At 38.6% G+C, this 25,933-nt stretch overlaps 1 protein-coding gene across 6 annotated transcripts in view; it reads left to right on the top strand.

Moving 5' to 3' along the window:
• Positions 1–2,023: 2,023 nt before the first annotated feature.
• The window catches only part of LOC140465853 (anion exchange protein 2-like), an 89,472-nt gene continuing 65,562 nt past the window's right edge, over positions 2,024–25,933 (top strand). The window contains exons 1-6 of one of the 6 annotated variants that reach the window (XM_072561706.1): positions 2,024–2,254; positions 10,367–10,480; positions 13,228–13,387; positions 16,193–16,272; positions 22,021–22,058; positions 23,930–23,982. In XM_072561706.1, the coding sequence (XP_072417807.1) occupies positions 10,448–10,480; positions 13,228–13,387; positions 16,193–16,272; positions 22,021–22,058; positions 23,930–23,982 (364 nt within the window). In that variant the 5' untranslated portion in view covers positions 2,024–2,254; positions 10,367–10,447. Of the gene's footprint in view, positions 2,255–10,366; positions 10,481–13,227; positions 13,388–16,192; positions 16,273–22,020; positions 22,101–23,929; positions 23,983–25,933 lie in introns of all 6 variants that reach the window. The other 5 variants (XM_072561705.1, XM_072561708.1, XM_072561707.1 and 2 more) reach the window with 5 other exon arrangements.

Genomic DNA, 25,933 nt, shown 5'->3' with positions numbered 1-25,933 from the left:
TCTGAGAGATTTTAAGACACTTAACTTTCACAGAAGTCTAAAACTTTCTTAACCAAAAGATTCTACTGACCATGTGTGGCTTAATGGTTAGCACTGCTGTCTCACAGCACCAGGGACCTGGGTTCAAATCTAACCTCGGGCAAGTGTCCGTGTGAGTTTCCTCCCACAATCCAAAGATGTGTAGGTTAGGTGAATTGGCCATGTTAAATTTCCCACATTGTTCAAGGGTGTGTTGGTTAGGTGCAGTAGTTGGGGAAGGGGTCTGGATGGGTTACTCTTCAGAGGGTTGGTGTGGGCTTGTTGGGCCAAATGGCTTGTTTCCACAGTGTAGGGATTCTATGATGTGTAGGACAGTGATGCTTGGGCTAAATTTAGATAGAGTGGGTTATCTCAATATGTCAAATTAATCGGATTTGTCCTTGTATCTTTAAAAGATTTTGCCTATTGAGTTATTTGAATTTGAAAGTGAAAGTACCATTGCATTCACCACCTTAAATATTCAGTTCAACCACCAACAACACGAATGGTTGCACTGTATATCACTTTCAAGCTGTGCGAATGCAATTCATTAAGGGTCATTCAAAAGCACCCCCAAACTAGCAGCCCTACCATTTGGGAAACAAGGACTGTTGTGGTTCTGTTTACCAAGCTGGGAATTTGTGTTGCAGATGTTTCGTCCCCTGTCTAGGTGACATCCTCGGTGCTTGGGTGCCTCCTGTGAAGCGCTTCTGTGATGTTTCCTCTGGAACAAAGGCGTTCAGTGTATGAGAAAGCCACTTCTTGCAAGCTCATTTCCAAGTCATTTATCATCCTGGCTTGTAAATATATCACAGTTCTTCCATCATTGCCAGGTAACAATATTGGAACTCCCTACTCAACCAGTACTGGAATATAATTGTGTCACATGAACTGCAGTGGTTCCAGAAGATGGTTCACTGCGATTTTCTGAAAGGCAATTTGTGTTGGACAATTTGCCACATTCCACGAATCAATAAGAAACAAATTACAGCTTTGGTGGTCCTGGTGAACCGCCGAACCAACAAAATTTGGGTTTTAGTAATAAACAGAGAGAGGTCTGAAAAGGAGGGTGAATGAAATTGAGTGAATTCAATATTTGTCAATTTAAGTAATGCAATAAAAATAAAGACTGCAATGAGCACAAGTCAAAGCAAAAATGAAAAAGCAAGAAAAAAGCATAAAACTCTTAAATTTGACATTATTCAAAGTTTCTAGAACAATTTGTAATCTGAAAATATGAGACACTACACTTATAATTATTTATTTTCTGGACAGGAGAGGTTAGTTGGGAGTCATTAGGAATCATTGTTGTCTTCACAAAGAGAATTTATGTGATTAATTACTGCACAGAACTATGTAATGCTTAATGAGCAATTAATCTATAATTAAAAGAAATTCATTAATGCGATGGGAAGGTGCTATTCTTTTCAAAACTAACAATAAAGCAGCACAAATCAATCAGTAATTTACGGTGATTTGCAGTTTACTAGCCACCTCAATCTTATTAAAAATTGCTAACTAATTTATACTTTAATACCAATGAATGTCATACACACACACCATTGCTTTCTCAGCAATATCTTGGCTGTTCTACAATATCTGATGCGAAGAGCCTCTTGCAGTACTTGTGTGCAAACGTGCTGAGGTGTAACTGGAACTTATGGAAGTTTTAGACATCCTTACTCGGTGCCAGTCAATATAATGAATATGTGACTGCTGCTGGTGTATTTTTCAGAGAATGATGAGGAGTCCCCCTACTAGCATTAAAGCTAAAATGTTTTTTTTTTATAGGAAGTAGTTTTTAAATTGTTTACCACACGCATCATAAAGTGACAAAGCATTTAGGTTGAGGGGACATCTAAGTAAGGGTGGGGATCTTTGACGATGGAAAAGCCTAAAGCTGAAATGTTTAACACAGATAAAGTTGCTTCTAGCTTACTGAAGGAGTTCAGACTCATAATCTGGCCCAGTCAGTGCATGGAAAGCACTGAGGACATGATGAGAGTTTGAGATTATGGATATCTCAATAATTCAGACATTTGGCAGAGAACTTCCATGAGTTTGTATTCTGGTCTTCCAGGTTACTTGCTCAGGGTGACATACTCAATACCCCAAAGGTGCTGCACTCTAAACAGCTGCAAGATCCACAATTAACGGATCTCCTTGCCACTGCAGTGTAATCTTGGAGAAGTGACAGTACTGCTGGATACCTGGACAGGCAGATTCCTTCCGAAAGGTAAGCTTTATTTTGATTGAACTGAAAATATCATTTTCAATTTTTAAGCATTATTGAATACACAGAATAGCAGAAGACATAAATCCAATATTTTTTGTCATTCATTTTACTTTTGTTGAGAATGCAGAGCACTGCTTAAAGCAATACAAATTCCAAGGGTAAGAACAGGTTGCACACCACCCCACTACTTCACCTTGAAATTTAAAATGTTGAACTTAAAAATCATGCAATACCAGGTTCTAGCCCAAAAGGTTTATTTGGAAGCACTGGCTTTCTGAGCACTGCTCCTTCGCCAGGTAGCTAGAGGGGTAGGATCATGGAACACAGAATTTATAGTAAAATGTCAGACATTTTCCATTGCAGTTTTGAAGTTTAAGACTCAAAGTCCAACTTGTCCACAGGAAGACAGTTTTGGATATGGCCTGAAAAGATTCTATAACAATAGGTAAATGAATGCGGAGTCATCCAACCATTAGCTTGGATACATCATGAAACCAAATAACATGGCTCTGTGTACTCAATAACTGTATAGTGGATACCTCCATGCACTGGATAATTCAATGTACCGAATACTTCTGTGGTGTGTGGTTCTGTATACTTGGATAATTATTCGTGTCAAATAGTTTTGTGTCCTCCTGTTCCATTTTCGCTATGAACCAACTGCTCCCTGGTCTCGAGTTAGGGCTTTGAGTTGTACAAGCTGCTCTGGTCCAGGTCTGTGCCTTGCTCAGGTTGGTTACTTGATTTAGTATGTTACCGTCTCACCTCTCTTAACTATTTTTTGTAGATCCACTAATTATTTAGACTTGCATGAAGAAACATAGATGGAACAATCATGAAAAATTTAGTCCTTTAATGTTCTCAATAGAAACCCAATAACTGGCTAATTATTTGTTAGAACAAAGTAGTAAATAATTTAATAAGTAATAATTGGCATTGAACATACTGGATTCTGGCTAAGAGCCCATGAAATTAGTAAAGGCGTTTGCCAATGCAGATGGTTCTTGATGCTTGCTGTTCATTCTGTTGGACTGTTACTGACTGGGCATGAATGATCCTTTTCCTGGGAAACATCCTTGGAGCTTAGATTCCAACCACTCAGCAGCACAATCTCAATGTTGTTAAGATCTGTACTGTGGATAGCTTTGGTTGTAGGACAAGAGGATTTTATTTTCGGTGGGGATCCCAATGAGAGCACTTTATGATTAACACACACCCCTTGTGTGTTATTTTATATAAACACTAAAACAGTTGAATTGAATGTTAAAAAAGAAGAGCAAAATAGAAATTGTGCCAACAGGAATTTGATGTAAGTGTGCTAGATGTTTGTGTCAAAATGTTGTATTTGTTAAGTATCCTGATACAACCCTAATAAAAATGCCTATAAGTGTAACACCCAGCTGGGTCTTTCTGTCAATAGCTGATCCTTCCACTCCCAAACTCACTTATTAAAAATAAATTGGATTATAATAAATACACAACTCAATTAAAAGGAAAGGCATTTATTTAGTACCTTGGGTCATCTCAAAGTTCTTTATGACCAATTCAATATTTAAATGAAGTCTGACCACTGCGTAATTTTTGCCAATTTGCTGACTACAAGGTTCCACAAATTATAATGGAATAATGATCCGATAATCTGTTTAAGGTGTTGTTTGGGAGACTGAGGTCAGTGCACCAGGCTGACTGACTGTAGAGCAGAAAATTACTAAAGTATTACAATCTGCAATGAAACCCTTTCAGACTATGAACTTTACTCAACTATTGAGACATTCATGTTTGTATAAAATAATAATTGGGACCTAACAAAAATACAAACATTGACTTTACACATAACTTAGAATCTAGAATTCAACAATAAATAAATATTAATGTAACATTGAATTTAAAAGTACATTCAATATGATAAATATAGCACTAACATTAAGAAACTCACGACATCTTCACTTTGCTTTACAACAATGATCATGAGAGCTCTTGGATTGTTATGTTAAAAAGAACTCATCTAATTTTCTAAAGCCGTTTGGGGAGGGACCTGTGACATCTGCTCAGTCTGGCCTATATGCAACTCCATTCTCATACCAAGAGTTGATTCTTAAAAAGCTTGCAACAATTAAAATCACCAATATGTCTTGTCTTGTCAGTATCACTTACACCTACAGAAAAAAATAAATTAAGTTTTTTAAATTCTGAGACATTTCAGTCATTTACTTCCAGGGGAAACACAATGTGCGAAATTGTCCTGAATCTCTGATTACTGAATATTGTTCTTTAAAGGAGGAACCTGTATGATTGTTTCATCATATGCTATTTACTTTTAAACTGCTGGTCAGTCAAAGTGCAGAAGAGTGTGTGTTTTTTTGTAGGTCTCCCTCTGGTGTGATATAATGAACACGTAGGGTTGGCTATAAATGATGTTACAGGGGAACCTCTTTGTCAGATTCCCACTGCAAAAATGCCTGTTCTAAGGCCGTTGCTCTAATACATGCAAAACATGACACATGTAATGAGAAACATTACTACAATAAAGACATTGCCTCTGTATCTGACCCTGTATCCTCTGCCTGACTCCTGTGCTTATCCTAATATTATTTCCACAGTGCAATGATTTTGGCACTTGAATTCACTACCATTACCAAGTTGATACATTCAATAGCTTTGCCTACAATCTATACTGACCCTTCAAGCCTAATTCTTGTACAATCCATGAGTTATTTTATCATGAATGCTATTCAAATTATTGAATCTCTTGAAAAGATTCTCCTTGCTGACAAGGTAGATGATATACAATTCCATATCAATCTACTATTTCATCTTAAATTATTCAGCTCTGATCAGTAGCCAACCTTAACTCAGAGCTTCCATTTCATCAGCCATTCAGAAATTATCATGTTCCAAATGCCATTCAATCAGCTCCATCCTGCACATTTGCCTTATAATGTTTTGATCACAACTAGATATTTATAAAGAAATTTTAATTGTTTTTATTATTTTTATTAAAATAAAAGTTTTTTAAAGTGATTCTGTGTTAGTGGGGAAGGCAGTGAAGAAATTAATCTTTGCTTGAGGCTGTGTGATATTCAATTGAGATCTTCTAACATTTTCAACCTTCTTTCCTCATGTATTTTCTTAAGATTTAAGAAGTTTTTCACCTCATTTCTTTTTTTTTGTCTGAGAGTACTGAAAATCTGTCTTCTTACCTGAGATTTACATGTTCTGCTCTCACATTTGTTGTTCTTCTCTGAACACTGTTCAATGATGACAACCCAAAAATCACAATAAGCTGTGGTCTCATCAATACTACCAGTTCTGTGTTCTGGATTCTGTCCTCTACATTCCTACAGATAGGATAACTGTGCTCCAGGCCTTAATATTTTCTGGGTAGCAAGAAAGAGTATTATACTGTACAAGCATTCTCCAATAGACACAAGAACATAACATTAAGTAAAGTCACCTAATGATAGTGGAAAGAAAAGATTTTTATGTGATTATTAATTGATCATTGAAATTATCCAGTAAATATAAAATTCTTACCAATAAAGTGAATTTAGTACCAAAATGTGTGTTGGTGGCATTTGATTCGAAGCCATGCCGTTTCCAGGCCATGTAACCTTTCTTGGTGAAGATTCATAGAGGATTAAGACTCTCAGTACAAATAGAAACTTGTAAAATTTAATGTATTCCATTGGCAGAACAATAATTGACTGAGAATGTACTGTATGCATTTAGCATTCTAAAAGGCATGAACAAAACATGTTGAATTCACCTTGGGGCAATAAAAAATGAACTAGAGATTGAGAGGATGTTGTATTCTCCCCTAGTAATGGGTATTAGCAGCTAGATTTCTATCAAAACTAATTAATACTGTGCTAATTAATCCAGTGAGTGCTGTAACAATTTGTAAATGAGAACTACATCTACATTATCAGATACATCATCGAATGTTAAATGCTGTGTTGTCTGTGTGAGCTATAGGCTGTAACTAGGTACAGTTGATCAATTTAATTGCTCTTTGAAAGCTTGGAGATCTTTCTCAACTATTTTTTGAAAGCTGCAGACAAAAAGTTAGAAATTACACTCTTGAAAGTTCTATCTTTATTCATCTTTCTCTGGAAATGGAAAGAAAACTGGATAAAGTTCATTCCAGTGGAAATTATAACCTCTACATTATTAGTAGTGCTATTGCCAGAGCACATTCATTTGATTACTCTTCCTGTAATATTACAGTGCATACAGTTCCAGTGATTAAAGTATATTAGTCCATTTTACACAGTTAGTTATAATCTCAAATGCATTTCCTAAAAGGACTGTTTTACATTACGATTTGCACTCTTTCAAAGAACATTCAGAATATTACAAAAAAGCCAGAAGTAACACACAAATGAAAATTGGATAAATATTTGAAAGAGATAAAGAGCAGGGGAGGGGTTCAACTGAATAGTCATAAAAGCAACACTATATTGAATGGCCTTCCTCGGTGCTGTTCCATTTTAAGATTCTGTGTTTCTATTGTGCCTGTATTTTCGATAACGTGTCTTATTTGTTTGGTCAGTAATATTGTTATTGATAATTTTGAGCATTGTGTGTGGTTCGTTTGAATGGATCATCTCAGTGAGCCAGTTTTTTTTCCCCTCTTTTGTGTTTTTTTGAATTAAATTTCTGTTTCCTAATTTAGATGCTACTCATGGGCCTTTCACATTGAAACAAAAGAGAGGTTTGTTGAGTAATAAAAACAATTGAAATGACAAACCATCATGCATTCAACTGCTGTTGTATCTAACTTTGGCAATTGAAGATTTTTAATTACACCTCTCCTTAAACACTTCATACTACACTGCCCTCTAGTGACGATGACTTGCTACAAAAATACTGATCTATTTATGATAACTTCACACTGTCACTAGGGCTCACTGGGCTCACTGGTAGTGCCCCTAACCCTGAGCCATGAGGCTTGGGTTCAAGTCCCTATCTGTTCCACATGTGAGTAGAAACGTAACATCTCTGGTCATGTTGACTTGAAAATACCTACACTGTCACTGGAAAAGTCAGAGTGACATTTAGGTGAATTAGCAACATTGGCACCACTTACAAATCCATTTAAATGCCTGAAAGATTAAGGAATTTGCACTTCAGAAACTGTCATCAACAATTTTTGGTTGGGGCATGAGTGGATGCCTATGAGCTTTGCAAGTGTTAATAATCCTTAAATTAAGTTCACAATTAAAATATTTATTAAAAGTCTATGGTGGTTATTGTTGGGAATTTCCTACATGTCAAATAGGCTACATTTTTGTAACAATTTTTCATTTTTCTCTCTTCCTGTCCTGAAGATGTGTGTGGTAATCCCGATCAGTTACATTACCAGCAAAGCTCAGGCTGTACACGAGTGACCCTATCTGAGCTTTAGTGCGATATGTTGGCAGATTCTTTGATTTGGATTCTTTCTGGTGTATATGGCTCAAGAGTCATACTGCAAGATGCATTTATTCAGAAAGCAGCTGGAGGTCACAATCATAAATCCAAATGAGTTCCTTATAATAAGCAGCAGTGAGGGAGTTTGTGATAACTGTGAGTGGACATGTCATTTAATGAGTCAAGATTAGAGTGGTGCTTGAAAAGCACAGCAGGTCAGGCAGCATCCAAAGAGCAGGAAAATCGATGTTTCCTGATGAAGGGCATTTGCCCGAAATGTCGATTTTCCTGTTCCTCGGATGCTGCCTGACCTGCTGTGCTTTTCCAGCACCACTCTAATCTTGACTCTAATCTCCAGCATCTGCAGTACCCACTTCTGCCAATGTTATTTAATGACATTGATTCCATTCATGTTGCATCCTTTTTTGAAGGTAGTTAGTGCTGAACAAATCTTGGCAAGTGTCATGTATGAAAAGGTCTATTGTTAGTGATATGATCGAACTGCAATTCTCTATCAGGAGATTTCTAAAAAGACAACATACTGACTTTTTATTAGAGAAATTATTTGTCAAATCAGGAATTTTTCAAATTTGAGCTCTGGTATGAAGGGACGCAGTGTGAAGCTCGGATAAAGAACATACACATACATTCACCATTCAGGCATTCTGTGTTCGGACAAATGGACTTGTAATTGTCAACATCAGAGCACTTGACATAGAGATACCTAGACAACTTTTCACATTGTTGAGTAGATGCCAGTGTTGCAGCTGCACTAGAGAAGCTTAGCTATGGTTATGGCTACTTCTGGAGGACAGAATTTTGTCAACACTTGTGCTGAAGATTTGTGCTGCAAAAGTAGTCACACTTCTATCCAAGATATTGTTGCATAACTCCAATACTGGCATTTACCTAAAAATGTAAAAATTGCTTGGATGTGACCTGTGAACAAAAGTATAACAAAGGCAACCCAGCCAATTATCTCCCTGTCAGATCACTTTCAATAACCAACAAAGTGATGGAAGGAGTCATCTACAGTGCTATCAAATGGCAAAGATAAAGGAATAACCTATTCATTGACACTCACTTTACGTTCTGCTGGGCCCAATCAGCTCTTTACCTCTCATAGCTTTGGTTCAAGAAGGACAGAATAATTGAATTCCAGAGGTAAGGTGAGAGTAACTGTCATTGCCATCAAGGCAACATTTGATTAAGTGTAGCAGTAAGGTGCACCAGCAAAAGACGGAACTGGAGTCAATGGGATTCAGGGTGAAACTCTTCACAGGTGGGAGTCATACCTAGTGCATTGGAAGATATTGGATTTATTGCAGGTCAATGATTTCAGCCTAAGGACATCTCAGCAGGGATTCCTCAGGGTGGTATTCGAGGCCAAAACTTCTTCAGCTGCTTCATCAATGACTTGCTCTCCATTATGAGGTCAGATGTGGATATGTTTGTTAACTAGAGCGATGTTAACTCTAGTAGCAGGCCTTGCAGAAAGTAATTAAGATGTCTTTGACAGCACCTCCCAAACTTATGAAGTATGCCACTTAGAAAAATAAGGACAGTAACTGCACAAGAACACCATCATGTCCCCATGTCCCCAAAAGTTCCCCATCATGTCATGCACCAATCTCATCTATATCATTGTTGTTTCATTGTCACTAAGTCAAGATCCTGGAACTAACTGTCAAACAATATTGTAAGATAACCTTCAGAACACAAACTGCAGAAAAGAATGACCACCACTATCCTCACAAAGGCAAGAGAATGCCAGTGATCCCCATGTCCCTAGAATGAGTATCTATATGGAATGACTCTGGTGGGAACAGTGATTGATCGTAGTCAGGCTGATTTAGGCTGAGTTCTAGTTTAATTGGTCTTTCTTGGATTACTCAAATTAGAATAACACCAACTGGTCAGGTAATTGTACCTAAGGCATCTCTAATGGGTTTATTGATGATACAAACTTCAGTTATTCAAATGAGAATTAACTTAAACTTGGTTGACATCAAATGGACTGGGTATAAATGGAATAATCTTTGGACAGTGAATTCATCTCAGTGGTAGATTGTAGTTCTCACAACCTACTTGTGGAACATTTCGCTCAGCAGTGAAATGATGCTAAAGGAAAGACTTAAATCTGTTTTATTAGATTTGGATGTTGAAATGGATGTCCACATTGACTGATAATCTCTTTCAAACGCAGAACTAGCTCAATGGGTTGAAAATCTTATACCGTGATTTGCTCCACTTCTGGTTGTGGTACATAATGTTAAGAAAGTCTGTTGTTGAAGAATTGGTGTACAGATGTAACTTGTTCCAATACATCACTACAAACCTCTAACATAAAAATTTAAAATGCTGGAAATACTCAGCATGTAGGACAGCATCTGTAGAGAAAGAGAGAAGAGTTAACGTTTCAACTTGATGCCCTTTTGACATAACTTCAGTTAATTATTCTAAGTGATAATCAAAACTCTGGAATTGCTTTCATCTCTCTCCTTCCTTGAAGTCTTTCCCTCAAATTACTCCTCACAATCAAGCTTGTCTTCACCTGCTCTGAAATTGACTGATGCAGCTTTATCAAATTTTGTTTCCTATGTACCAGTCTGGGATGCTTTATGATGTTAATGATGCTTTTTAGTTCAAGATGCTGAAGTTTTAACTATTGATTTAATTTAGTGATTTTTATATTTTTAGGAATGCTGTCACCAAACTCTGTCTAAGAAAGGAGAAGGATAATATTAATACACTGGGATAAGTGTTTCGAAAGTGAGCAACATGGCAAACAGAGGATCCTATGATCTCCAGAAGGTTAGATATTTACAAAGTCATGGATTTAACATATTAACTGTTTCACTGACAATAGAAAAACCCTGTCCTTGAAATGAAAAAGGCACAGTCTTTGAAGAAATTTGCTGGAAGCTTTTCATGTATTTTATATTTGTTGAAGAAGCAATGTTCAACAGAATGTTCCATGCATATCACTTTCGTAACAGAGGGGAGGAGGTCTCTCGTACTGATTACTTGCCATATGATCTAGTCATCAATTTTTGTTGTCCTTGTTAGAGCAGTAGCCTCCCAGTTTGATGGAATTGTGTACTGTTGTCTGAGAACCAAATGTGAATGCCTTAACAAAGTGTTTTGGTCACCAAAGACAAAAGGAGTAAGTGTGAGACTTAGGTGCAAGTTATGGAAGAGAATAATGACAGAAGGTACAGCTGTGGATGAAGCAGCAGCAGGTATCAACATAATACAGTGATAACACTATAAGTGTGGCCATGTTGGAGCATTATGTGAGAAAGGTGTGTCATCAGCACAATGGTGAACATAGTGTGGTGAAGGTATAAGTGCGAGAATGATATGGAACACGAAGAAATGTGAGGTTGGTATGGCACAATAGACACCATATCCACTGAGGTGAAGTTTAGCCCAGTGGAACATTCCCACCAGACTATAAGCTAGCACTCATTATTTTACATTCTTCAGTTTTATGTTCCCATTTATACCAATGAAATCAAGCTTCCCCTCACTCACTTTAACTAGGTCCCTTTGATTAGTCTTCAAATCTGTAATATTCGGTTGGCCACATGATTTGTTTCAGGAGTGAAAGTAACCATAGATATTGATTACATTTGTAAATGGTACAAATAAGGGGTGTAATCCAAGAGTAGACTTTCTGAGATTCTTGACCTATGAACCCATAAGCAGCTTTGTTTGGGTGCAGTTAGACAATTAAATGCCTGTAAATAGCAGTTCAAGAGTAGTGCAACCAGCTGGGATTTACAGATCTGAGACAACATGTGGGTGGATTAACTCACTTGTGATGAGTGGATTGAAATTTGAAGTACATCAACAACGGTAAGAATTCTTCCACCTTTTATTCCCCAAATTCATCCTGCCCAAAACATTAGCAGCCACATTAACCCCTTCTCCATATGAACCCACTCCTAGAGTCAAAGAGTCATACAGTACGGAAAAATAATCTTTGGTCCAACTTGTCCATGCTGATCAGGTTTCCCAAATGAAACTAGCCCCATTTGCCTACATTTGGCCCATATCCCTCTAAATCTTTCATATCCAACTCAGGATTAAGGATCCGACACTGTTCATCTACCAACCCACCACACGGTCAAAGATCAGAGCTCTTCACTTCCCCGGGGTAAAGTGATCAGACATCTCCCTTCTTTCTCCCAACCATGCCCAATCCTTTCGATTGGTGCATGAGCCAAACTAGTCCTGTATCACTTTCTCGAGTTCCCCTTGCCCAATGACATCCGAACCTGCCACTCAGGCTGAATTCCGACCAAAGAACCTGTTAGTGACATCAGTCGTACTGTGGGAGTTAAAACTTCACCATGTGCTGAGACATTCTGACTTCCAAGTTTCCTGCACTTTCCTGAATCCCCAAACTTCAAATTAGTCAAAAGCTCAAATTGACCTTTAGTGTGTAACATACTTTAATATTTACAGGATCTAATGGTGTGAGGTGGTCTCCAATAGGATGTTTTACCTGATACATCAATACTTATGATATCTCCCATACTTAAAAAAACTGGATGTGGAGATCATGGTATTGAAGAATCCAACAGACATTTGTTTCAACTAACTTTTATGTATAAATATTGCATTCCTCAGCCATATAGATGTCTGGGCTACTGTTATACTATGCGGTTACAACAGGGGGCAGGTTTCCAGTAGAGTGTTATGCTTCAAGGATCAGAGGTAAGATGGAATCTGACCACATGCTATGATATAGTAATGGCATCATGAGCATATCTATTAAAGGCACACTGACATACCTACCATGAGACATAATACAGCATCCAGCTCAGCAACATTTAGGGAACACAAGAGACTGTAACTATAATATCATACTTAGCTAACACGTCAATATAGACTGTCAAATTCTTTTCTTATTAGCGGTGACAGTCATTTATGTTAATTTTGCATTGACGTGCTCAATATATAGATGGTAAATGGAATAGACACCTCAGCAAAAGCAAAAAGAATCAATCACTAGAATCCAATGAAGGTGACAATTAGAATATTTGTTCTCACTAGTACTTTGAGCATTGGAATTTGGAGGATCTTAGAAAATCATATTTCAAAAAGTCTTTAGACTAAGGTTGCATTACTTTGCCAATTTTCTGATATTTGGGAATGTTCAACCTCATCTGATGGAATACAATTGGCTTCCAATATGAAAATTTCAACTCAACACAGCAGGAGTAGTTTCCAGTTGTGGAAAGCTAACTCCAGAGCTAATCAACATGAACATGAAATAATTAACCTGGCATTCCAACTGTCAATAGGAGGATTATTGAAGCAAAACAATAAGAAAGGAGATCTAGGTGTACTGTATCACAAACAATTTCCTAGCTTCCTGAGCTCATCTGCAATACACAAAGTATCATACAGTCTGCAGTTCACCTGAAGATATGAACATATGATTTTGGGACAAACTTCTTCACATTCCAATCCTCAAATCCTGATGTCTCACCACCTATGCCTATTTGTACAGTTAAGACAGTTAAGTGATGTTCATTGTTTTGCTTAAGGCCAGAAAGGATCCTTATTCTCCCAGAGCCATTAGAGGATACTTCAGTGATGAAGAGACAGATGACTTGGACAGAACTTTGGAAGTGGCGAGTTTTGAGGATGTTGACTTTGAGCCTACAGAGAATAGATGGAATGGTGATGATGATAGTTATTCTGATTGTGAGTAGACCATATATATTCTAACATTCTAAAAACAGGTTCAACTGGTGACTGTATTGCAGATAATTGTTAGTTAATATGAAAATAAAATTTTACAGTTAATTATCACAGAAAGGGAAAACCTGTTAATATATTGAAGTGATAATTTAGCAAAAAGTTACAATGTCTAGCATATAGATGGGTGCAGGAGTAGCCAATTAGCCTATCAACCTGCTTCACCAATAACTAAGACCTTGGCTGAACCAATTCCACATTATCTCCACACATCTTAAATCTCTTAGTACACAAAAAAAACGATCAATCCCTGTCTTGAATGCACTCAATGACTAATGAGACTTAATTATCTTGGGTAGAAAATTCTTATGGTTAATGAATCTTGAAAACATTTCTCTCCATTTCAGTTTTAAATGATGATGCCTTATTCTGTCTGTGACTCCTCCGTCTATATGTCCCAGCCATCCTCCCATCATCTAGTCTATTAAGCCCCTCATATATTCTACATGTATCAATTAGATCACTTTTCCTTCTTTTAAACCACAGGGCATAGAAATCCAGACCACTTATCATTCCCTATAGGACAATCCTTGCAGGCAAGGAATCAGTCTAGTGAATATTCTAAGGTTATTATAACCTTTCTTGGCAAAGGGAGAACAAAACTGTGCACAGTACTCCAAATGTGGTCTCACCAAATTCCTGTAGAATTGTAGTAATGCCTCTTTGTTCTTGTACTCCAATTGTCCTGTAATAAGCAAGCATAATAATTGCTTTCCTAACTGTCTTCATCTATCCACATTATAGTTATCGATGATTTATGTATAAAGATACCCAGGTCCCTCAGAAAAACAACATTTTTTTGTTACTCTCATTTAATAAAATCTGGTTCTTTTTACTTAATGTTTTATCTAATTTATTATAGTCCATCTATCATATTCTTGTCACCCAATCTTGTCTTTATCCCTTTGCAGACGCCAGTTATCCTTCTCACAGTTAACTTTGCAGTTTTGTTTTGTTTTATCAGCAATTTCAATATATTGCACACAGTCCCTTCATGTTGCAGATTGTAGTCAGGTGAGGTGCAAACATTGTACACGTAACAGCCTTCTAACTAGAAAATGGTCTGTTTGATAGATAGTTCTAAATCTATGCTCATACATTATCTCCAGTTATGAGTCCTGATCTTGTTTAATATACTTTTGAGTGGCATTTTATCAAATGCTTGTTGAAAATTAAAATAACCTATATCCATTGCTTTACAACCTATCTGCCCTGCTAGTTACAATCTCAAGAACCTCTTAATAGATTTGTCAAATACTATCTCCCCTTCATAAATCTGTTTTGACTACTTATTTTTTAATTGCTTATTGTTATCATAATAATAGACTCCAGCAATTTTCCCTATTATTGACCAACTGCCCTATATTTTTCTGCCTTCTCTCCAGCACCCCCCACTGACCCACCATACCCTACCAATTCCAATGGCCTTTCTTAAATAGTGCAGTTTAATGTCCAATCCATGGGAACCGATTTGAAGGCTAAAGAAATCTGAAAGGTCAAGAAGAAATGAGCAGCAATTCAAGTGCTGATGAAACCTCTCCTCTGATCTCCATTAAGAGCAAAATAAAGATGTTGGGCAAATGGTAGTAAAAGTGCTTGCTCATGACCAGCATGTTAGTCAGTCACTGGAAGGGCAGATCCAACCAGAAAAATCTGATCAATTATCAGCCACTTCCACAACCACATTCGACTCAGGTATCAGACAAACATCCTGTACCACCTGTAACTGAATGAACTTTCAACATTTGAAACCATTTCATTCTTAAAGCTGAAGAAAGCTAGCTCCAGGATTAAAGATTTAGTCAGTTCCTGGACTCCAGGACTACTTCAAAGGTGTTGAAATATAAGGGAAAAGAAGTCTTGCTGCAGTTATGTGAACCTTTGGTGAGACCACCTACCTAAAGCATTGTTTACAGTTCTGGTCGAGCAATAATATATTGATCTTAAAGAGGCTGCACTGAAGGTTAACTGGACTGATTCCTGAGATGAGAGAAGAAAAAATAGAATCATGATATTCACTGGAGTTTAGAAAAATGAAGGGTCAGGTGATCTCATTGAAATTCTATGGGGTTTGATAGGGTCAATGTCAATAAAATAATCTCCTTCACTGGAAAGTCTAGAGCTAGCGAGTAGCATAGTCTTAAAATAAAGGATGTTCCATTTAGAACTGGGATATGAAGACATTTCTGTGCTCAGAGGGTTATGAGCATTTGTAATCCTCACAACCATTGATCTATGAATGCTCAGTCATTTATACATTCAGGATTGATGTTTTAATACTTAGCGGGTCCATGGTTTAAAAGGAAGAGAAGGGGGAAAGAGGTTAAGATAGAAGATTAGTCACGACGTTACTTGAAGAAACTATAAACTGGAAGGCCTATGATCTTTTCATGCCCCTATTTCGTATGCCTTTAGCTAAGAATTCTGTGAGTTCAGCCTTCAGGATGTGAGGATTCAACTGATGTAGGAAAGAGTATTATAACATTAAACTCCAGGATAAAAGAATAAGTAAGATCAGGCTAAAAGAGTTAATTGTCAAATTTTCAATCACATTTTTTCAACAGAACTAATTGTATTTACAAGTGTTTTCCCATTTCCATTCATCTAAATCTGTAAATTACTTTCAAGATATCAAAGACGATGCTAAGACCAATTTTTAGGAAAATGGAACAAATACTGGCATTGAGCAAAGCGATTTTATGGAGTCAAAATATTTTCTTGTTAATATTCCTTTTAACAAATCTCTCACAGACTTTTGCGAGTTATTGTCCTGCAGCCCCAAAGTACGCTCCAATCATAAGCGTGAAAAGAAGACAGCACATGGGGGTCAGGTAAAGTCTTGCTGTGTATATCACACTGTGTTTTCCAATCACTGAACATCTTAGCCATTACCACCTTAGTTTCACTGATCATTAATATGTCCTTGGACACTACATGCTGATTTCACCTGGAACAAAAAATAAATACATTGTCACTCTTGGGACATCCTGCATAACTCATACATCCATTTGTCAACGTTTGTTGAGTTCTATGAGTCAGCAGATGCAGAGTTCAGGCTGAGATTAGAAGTAATTGAATGGTATTTGTGTACAATGTGCTGAACTTAGGGAGAGCAAGGCTTCTGTCTATATACTACAACTACCTCTGTCCTTCACTGAGGTCCATATCAAGCAAAAGACATTTAATTGCAATGTTTTTCATTCCTCTGCAATCCTACCTTATTACAGCACCAATTGTTGCCTTACCTTTAATATATTTTGCTAAGTTAGTTGTTAGGAACAAGATTAAAAGCTCTGGGCTAAGCAAATCAAATATTCCTTCAGACGTGACACGCTGTCTAGAGAGTGAGGAATCTGTAGGGGACAGAAAACTAGTTTGACTCAACAGGAGTGTCATTTAATTGACAGTGGTAAGTATCGCTACAACCAGTCTGCAGGTAAGGGGCCTATTTCATCATGATTCCAAACAGAACATCACTGACTAGCTCCCATTCCTTATTCAATAATGCCCTATCTCACCTCCGTTAATCACACAATCATTAACTAAATAAAAGGGATCCTTTTCCTCATGAATAACATTCCCAGTTCCTGGTTTATGTGTTTTAAAAGGAGCCAAATTAACCAGATATTTTTTGGGATGAAACAAATAATGAGTTGACTAATTACAAAATGCGAGGAAGAATAATAGAATGCAACACACATACACATATAGCAGATGAGAAATGTGGAGTGAAGATACACATAGCACTTAAAATTTAAGATGTAAAATCAATCTTTGTCTTGTTCCATGAGGAGGAGACAATGAAACACGTGGCTGCTAATTTGTGTGGTTCTGGTAGCATAGATGTCAGCAGCTGAACAGTTGATCTGGAAGTTCCTATTTCTGCAAGTTAGCCAGAAGGATTTATTTTCTTTTTGACAATAGCTTTGCTGAGCTTGTGACTTGGTTCTAGTAATTGCAGAGAGAGAGAGAAAGAGTAAGAGAGAGGGAGAAAGAGTTATTTTCTTTCACTTGCAAGAGCAGAGGTGTCTAGCAAATGTGCTTCAGCTATGACCACTGCAGCACACACCAGGCTAGCACTAAAGCTAGAATACCAGACTATCACGTGCAGAACCTGTCTTCAGTGTGTTTTTACATCCTTCAGTTTCCTTGCAAGGGGGAAGCAAACAAGTCTCTCACCCTGAACTGCTTTCTTTTGTCTCATATTGTAGCCATTATCTGGAATATAACTCACGGGATGTGGTTTCTGCTGTGTGGTAATTAGCTTCTGATATTCTGCAACCACAGGGAATTATAGTTTACTTTTTGCATTGATCTCTTCCTTTGAAGTGTCTCTGTCTGAGGTTCCTTGACATCCCCCAGGTGTGACATTCCATAATCGCTCTCATTGAGTATAACATGAACTGAAATTTTCCAGTCACTGAAATACATGCACAGAATATATGTTCCAAATGATTTTTGGCTCAAATGTCTTTTTGTTACGCTTAAAAAGAAAAACAGTTTTACTCAAAAGTATAGTATGTAAGTAATTCAGGGCTATGGTCCATTACACTGAACTTTATTTGGAGAGGATTAATAAGTGAAGTAGAGAGGAAAGAAAGGTTGTGTGCAATCGATAGAAGCAGCAGTCTTGATTGGAAAATGGATTTTTTAAATCCTGTGCTATTTTATATTCTTACATCAATTTTAAATTTTCCTTGTACTTTTAATGACCACTTCTTTTAAAATGTTCAATTTTTTCTAAACTCCAAGGTTGTACATTGAAATTTCCATGTCTTCTTCATTAACATTGTCATAAACATGCAGCACATTTGCAAAATCATTTCTTCTTAAAGCAATTTTTGAGACCAATAGACTGGGGTTGACACAGTGGCTCAGTGGTTAGCATTGCTGTCTCATTTGGACCCGAGTTTAATTCCACCCTTGGGCAACTGTCTTTATGGAGTCTGCACACTCTCCATGTGTCCATTTGAGTGTCCTCTGAGTATTCTGGTTTCCTCCCACAATTCAAAGATGTGCAGGTTAGGTGGATTGGCCATTTTAAATTACCCATAATATCCAGGGATGTGCAGGCTAATTGGATTAGCCATGTGGGTTAATGTGGGGATAGGGTAGGAGGGTGGGTGTGGCTGTGATGTTCTTCAGAGTGGACTTGATGGGCCTAATGGCCTGTTTCCATACTCTAGGGATTATTTTGATTCAGCACAAACAAATTCCCCTCATAGGACTCAGGATGTGATTTGGAAGCTGCTATAAAATAATAAAACCCACTAAATATCAATGTCAAGCTTTGAATGTGGCAAGTCACAGAGAACAGGTGAGTGACCCATATCGGGACATTACAAAAGCAATATGGTGTATGATCAATGAGACAGATCACATAGTGCAGGCTCTACCTGTAGCACTGATGGAACCAAGGTTATCTTTGCAATATTGACAAGAGTGGTATCAACAAGCATTCGCTGCAGTTATATTTTCTGATTCTTTCATGATTTCACTACATTTGAATTCAATTCTCCTGGAAATAAATCCCAGTGCCTTCTTAGCATACTGGCCGTGCTGCCCCTCCTCCAAATCTGGTTTGAATGATTTGTTCACCCTCATCCCGAGATCCCTTTGCTCTTCTAAGAAATTTCCTATTTCATATTCTCAGCTGCAGGTGACATTCCTGTTTTCCTGTCAAAGTGCATCAACTCACATTTATCTGTACTTGCCAGTTAACAGCCAGTTTTTCAATCAACTGAACCTTACAGGATATTGGCTAAGACTCAGTGTTGACAAATTTCATGAAGGGCTTCTCTTCAAGAGCCTTAGCAGGTTTCCAAACTCTCCTCACTATCTACACACCATTGCCTTCTGATGCCTTGCTAATTGTATTTCCCACTTGCCACAGGCAGAAGTGTTGAGCAGTGCTGAAACCTCCCAGCTTTGCTGGTAACAGTGCCAGCTTTAAAACGTTTTGCCTTGTAGTTGATCGAGCATTGGCAGTTTGCAGTTGCCCTGCAGATTGCGGTTTGTTTACCCTGGACATGACACACCCCATTTTGCCAAAGGGGCCCTGGAGGTTCCACTGGACAGGGGTACATGCAGTCTGTGTCCAGGGAGCATGGTGACTGATGGAGGTCTAGAAGAATAAGAGGTGAGTGGAGTCACCAGGTGCTCTGACTTTCAAGTTGGGAATTGCCATTGTCTCGTTCCCAACCAGCCGGTAGGAAAATGAGATAAAGCGTATCAACGAGTCAAGATGATGTAATAATTGATTCATGCTAACTTACAAAGGTTTATAAAATTGTGGGGGGCATAGATAAGGTAACTAGCAATGGCCTTCTCCCTAGGGTGGGTAAGCTCAAAACTAGGGGGCATACTTTCTTTAAATGAGAGGAGAAAGTTATAAAAAGTACTTGAGGGGCAACTTTTTTGACACAGAGAGTGGTTCGTGTGTGGAATGAACTTCTAGAGGAAGTGATGGATGCAGGTACGGTTACAACATTTAAAAGACATTTGTATATGAATAGGAAAGGTTTAGAGGAATATGGGCCAAATGCAGTCAAGTGGGACTTGTTAAGTTTGGGAATTTGGTCAGCATTGACTGGTTGGACCAAAGGGTCTGTTTCCATGCTGTATGACTCTATGACTCTATGTAAATAGACCTCTCACTACTCACTGGAGAGAATGCCATCCTGCTGTACAATTCTTGTTAAAAATGTTGAGAGAAAATGGGACTTACTCTCAATGGTGAGAAGCTCCTCACTGTCAATCTCTTGCAGTTCTCCCAACTTTCGCAACAATTCCCACGTCATTCAGTGACTGGAAAGAATCTGCTCACGCTTATTATGTCATGTTTCAGTTTTCCTCAGTGTTAACTATACCCTTGGTACATTCTGCGAGTTTTGCTATTGAGTTACTCTTTCCTAATGCAACATAAGTTAAAAGTGGCAAGTAACTTTCGTACCACACAAACACCAGAAAATGACCATCTCCAACAAGAAAGAACCTAACCATTGCCCCTTGACTTTCAATGGCATTACCGTCACTGAATTCCTCAAAATTGAAAATTTGGTGGTTATCATCGTCCAGAAACTGAACATCTAGCTACATAAATACAGTGGCTGCAAGAGCAGGTCAAAGGCTAGGAATCTTGTAACACGTAACTCACCTTCTAACTCTCTAAATCCTGCCCACCTTCTAAAACACACAAGTCAGGAGTGTGATGGCATGCTTCCCATTTGCCTAGATGAGTGTAGCTCAAAGACACTGAAGAAGCTTGACACCATTCCTGATGAAGGCCTTTTGCCCGAAACGTCGATTTTGAAGCTCCTTGGATGCTGCCTGAACTGCTGTGCTCTTCCAGCACCACTAATCCACCATCCAAGATAAAGCAGCCCATCTGATTCTCGCCACATCCACAAACATTTGACTTTTCCACCACTGATGATCAGTAGCAATGGCATGTACTATCTGCAAGATACAGTGCAGAACTTCAACAAGACCCTTTAGACAGCACCTTCCAAGCCAACGACTACTACTGTCTAGAAGGATAAGGGCAGCAGATACATGCAAACACTATCCTCCAAGCCGGTCACCATCCTGGCTTGGAAACATGCTACCATTCCTTAAAATCAACTAGGAGAAAGTGAGGACTGCAGATGCTGGGGATCAGAGCTGAAAATGTGTTGCTGGAAAAGCGCAGCAGGTCAGGCAGCATCCAAGGAGAAGGAGAATCGACGATTGGCTTAACGTTGATTCTCCTTCTCCTTTGGTGCTGTCTGACCTGCTGCGCTTTTCCAGCAACACATTTTTAAGCTACCATTCCGTAAACATTGGTAGGCCAAATTCCTCAAACTCCCTCCCTACCCACGGCAAATGGACTGCAGCAGTTCAAAAGGCAGCTGATCACCACCTTCCCAAGAACAATAAGGAATGGACAAAAATGCTGGCTCAGCCAATGATTTCACATCCTGTGGATGAATATTAACAATAAAACAGATCTTTATGGAAAACTGTTTTAAACCTTTCTTCAGTTTAAATAACTGTCTTAATGTAATGTCACTGGACTATCCATCCAGCAGTCCAGAATAATACTCTGGGGATATGGTTCTTATCTCATTACAGTGTCTAGTGGAATTAAAATTCAATTCATATATTTGGTATATAAATCTAACCTCAATAATGTGACCATGATAACTCTAATCGAGTGTGTAGAAATTCATCTGGTCCATTTATAGGTACAGAAGTAAGCCATTCAGCTTGTAAAACCTGATTTGCTCTTCAATACAATCATGGCTTATCCTGCTATCCTTACCTGGTCTGCTCCATATGTGACTCCAGACCTACAGCAATGTGGTTGACTCTTAATTACTCCTGAAATTGGCAATTCATTTGAAGGGCAATTAGGGATGGGTAGCAAATGCAGGCATTTCCAGAAATATCCACAACCATGGAAGAATGAAAAGAAAACTCAATATAGCTGACATCTTGATGGTTAATTTTTGGTGAATTGTAGCTGACTGATGACTGTTACCAACGATGTGGAGACATATACTGACTCTCTTTTCTCTGCCTTTACTGTCTCCATGTAGTCATTCGAAGCGGAAGGAAGCCCGAAGCCTCATACCAGGTATAAACCCCGTCCGCCAGGAAGGGGCACTGTTGAATTTGAGTAAGTGATATCTCGGGGCTTGTTTATATCTATATAATTAGAAATCCACTCTAGCAGTCATTGAGAAGCACAAAACTGTGGATCCTGAATTATGAAATCACCACATAAAAATTCTGGAAATACTCAGGGAATGTCTGTAAAAAGGTGTTAATATTTTATGTCTGTGGCCCGCAACTTTTTCGATAGAACTGGGAAAAGTCAGAAATTAAATATTTTTGAGTAAGGGATAAATACAAGGACAAAATGAAGTTGTGTGACAGGATGGAAGATGGGAGAGATTGTTTTCTGTTTTTATTTGAGATATTCTTGCACCCGATGTAACTTCCTGACATCCCCAACATTCCCTCAATCACTGCAGTCTCCTTTTTGTTTCAAATGGTGACTCTCAGTGAGATACTCAGCCTTGGTACCAGCGCCTCGGGACCTTGTAAATCAGACAACAGGACAGTCACCAGACACTAATTGGCTACAAATTACTATTAATTCTTAGGATTTTAAAATTATGAATGCTATTTCTGCTTCAACATTCCAAGTCCTTGATATTTTCCAACTCCGTTTAGCCCATCAGCTTACTATCACCAGAGAGTATCATTCTCTTCATTTTCAAACTTAGATTCAAACCTGATATATTTATAAAAATATGGAAGAATTGGGTATTAAGCTGGTTAAGATTGGGTATTAAGATTCTTGTAGAGACTGTGGGGCATTGGTAGTCATGCATGTAAACTATACAAGGGAATACACTGACTATTTGGTTGTTCTTCTCATCCCTGAGAGCAATGGAATATGTCTGGAATATGTTGCTGGCTGGTTCAGTCTCTCTGCAAGTTTTCCAGAGGGAGCTGAGCTGATTTTAAATTGGTGCAGCGATTGCTTAATATAGAAGATAAATAACTTTACAGATAACACATATTCTGTGCAGGTTTTGATCTGCACAGGTGGCCAGGGAGGATTCCTCCAGAATTTCTTTTCTTTTATCGATCCTGAGATTTCCTCAGATTCTATGCCTGTCCCAGGAGATTACGTCATTGTAGTGGGGGTGGTGTGGTGGATGGGTACGAAGTATCTAGCTATGGAGACCAGCCTACATTAGAGTATGGGGCAGGTTTAATAGGCCAACTGGTGTTTTGCTGTGTGTATTTCCATTTGTTCAGGAGTATGGAATTAATGCAGGTGTGGTTTGAATTGAAAGTCACTACATTGTGGCAATAGATAAGTATCTAAGCCTCATTAGGTTTGAGGAGTTAGATTTATATATTTAATATGAGTCTTGCATTTCATCATGTTGATTTTTTGATTAAAGGATACAAAGTGCAGGAAAACTAAAGTTTAGAAGAGCAAGGGTACAAAATGATATATTCATAAAAATCCAATCATTCCTAACAAAAAAAAATGGAGGAATTCCCCAGTTGTCTAATACAGTAGCCCTCGACTTACGAACTTAATCTGTTCCGGGACCCGGTTCGCGAATCGAAAAGTTTCGCAAACTGAATCAATTTTTCCCATTGTTCGGATAGCGTAAAAATGCTTGAATGGCTGTTCACAGCGCACGAACTGAATGAGATCACGTGGGGCCTGAGACCTTTTGCGTTCAACAAGCGCGTAGCAAAGCAGAACAATGAAACCACGTGGTCGCACATGGGCTTTTTGCGTTCGTACCTTCGTTCGTACCTTGAATTTCGTACGTACGTTGAAGCAAAATTTTATGTGCAATCCTGTTCGTAAACCGATTTGTTCGTGAACGGGGTCATTCGTATGTCGAGGTGTTACTGTAGTTACTTTACACTCTGCGCTGGATTCTCATACTATTGTTGTCCTTTGTTTTACAGCAAAGACATAAACCTTCCACAAATAGCCTCTGCAGATGATTCATACACTCAACGTAAGTAACTTGCTTAATACGATTACTCGTCAATCATTTCCAAGTTATTAATACATTAACACACTACTTCCCACTTTCATGACAAGGCATGTCTTCTACACAGAAATCACACTTTATCAATGCCAGTAATTATTGATTAGCCATACAATAACATCCTGTACACAAAAAGTAGATCAAATCCAATCCAACCAGTTACTGCCCAATCAGCCTACTCTCTATCATCAGTAAAGTGATGGAAGGGGTCACCAACAGTGCTATCAAGCAACACCTGCTCAGCAATAACCTGCTCAGTGACGGCCAGTTTGGGTTTCACCAGGGTCACTCAGCTCCTGATCTCATTACAGCCTTGGTTCAAACATGGACAAAAGAGCTGAATTCCAGAGGTGAGGTGAGTGTGGCATCAAGGAGCCCTGGCAAAACTGGAATCAATGAGTATCAGGGGGCAAATGATCCGACGGTTCGTCATACCTAGCACAAAGGAAGATGGCTGTCATTGTGGAGGGTCAGTCATCTGAGCTCCAGGACATTTCTGCAGGAGGCCCTCAGGCTGGTGTCTAGTCCCAACAATCTTCAGCTGCTTCATCAATGACCTTCCCTCTGTCATAAGGTCAGAAGTGGGTGATGATTGGCTGACGATTGCACAGTGTTCAGCACCATTCATGACTCCTCAGATACTGAAGCAGTCTGTGCTCAAATGCAAGAAGATCTGGATGATATCCAGGCTTGGGCTGACAAGAGGCAAATAACATTCGCACCATACAAATATTAGACTATGACCATCACCAATAAGAGACACTCTGACCACCGCCCCTTGACATTCAATGGTATTCCCATCACTGAATCCCCCATTGTCAACATCCTTGGGGTTACCATTGCCCAGAAACTCAATTGGACTCACCACATAAGCACAGTGGCTACAAGGCAGGTCAGAGACCAGAGATAATGTGGCGATTAACCCACCTCCTGACACCCCAACGTTTGTCCACCATCTACAAGGCACAAGTCAGGAGTGTGGCAGAATACTCCCCATTTGCCTGGATGGGTACAGTTCCAACAACACTCAAGAAGCTTGACACCATTCAGGACAAAGCAACCCCCTACTTGATTGGCATCACATCTCCAAACATTCAATCCCTCCAATACTGGAGCTCAGTACCAGCAGTGTATACTACCTCCAAGATGCACTGCAGAAATTCACCAAAGATCCTTAGACAGCACCTTCCAAACTGACAACCACTTCCATCTAAAAGGACAAGGGCAACAGGTACTTGGGAACTTCACAACCTGCGAGTTCCCTCCAAGCCACTCACCTGACTTGGAAATATACCGCCATCCCTTCACAGTCCTTGGATCAAAATCCTGGAATTCTCTCCCGACCAGTATTGTGGGTCAACCCACAGCAAGTGGACTGCAGCGATTCAAGAAGGCAGCTCACCACCACCTTCTCAAGGGCAAATAGGGATGGGCTATCAATGCTGGCCAGCCTGCGATGCCCAAGACCCACAAATAAATATTTTTTAAAATGTTAGGCTCAAAAACATTGTACATATATAAATAAGTTTCTGAAATATTCCTTAGGTCCTTAATAACAGTTTGCATGAGGAAGGCTGGTAACTTACTACATTGTTTTCATATGGATTTGTAATAATGGGCTCTGTAATTGAAGATAATAATGTGCTAACCCTGCATGCAGATTGCCTTCTTTGACTGTGTGTCTTAGTTAATAAGATTTAGTATAAGATGCACATACAATATAAATCTCCGCACATGCCTATGACTAAAGAAAGCTGTGTATAATTAGATTAAATCACATGTCAACAGGAAATGTTGCACTTAACAACTTCATCTTACCTGTGATTAGAAACTCAAATAACAGTATTGTGCTAACTAATCCCCAAAATTAATAGTCTCTATGTTTGCTAATATGTAAAGGTTTGGCTGCGCTACTGTT

The sequence above is a fragment of the Chiloscyllium punctatum genome, chromosome 42, assembly GCF_047496795.1.
Source record: "Chiloscyllium punctatum isolate Juve2018m chromosome 42, sChiPun1.3, whole genome shotgun sequence".
Taxonomy (NCBI): domain Eukaryota; kingdom Metazoa; phylum Chordata; class Chondrichthyes; order Orectolobiformes; family Hemiscylliidae; genus Chiloscyllium; species Chiloscyllium punctatum.
This window is presented reverse-complemented; position numbering and strand designations above follow the sequence as displayed.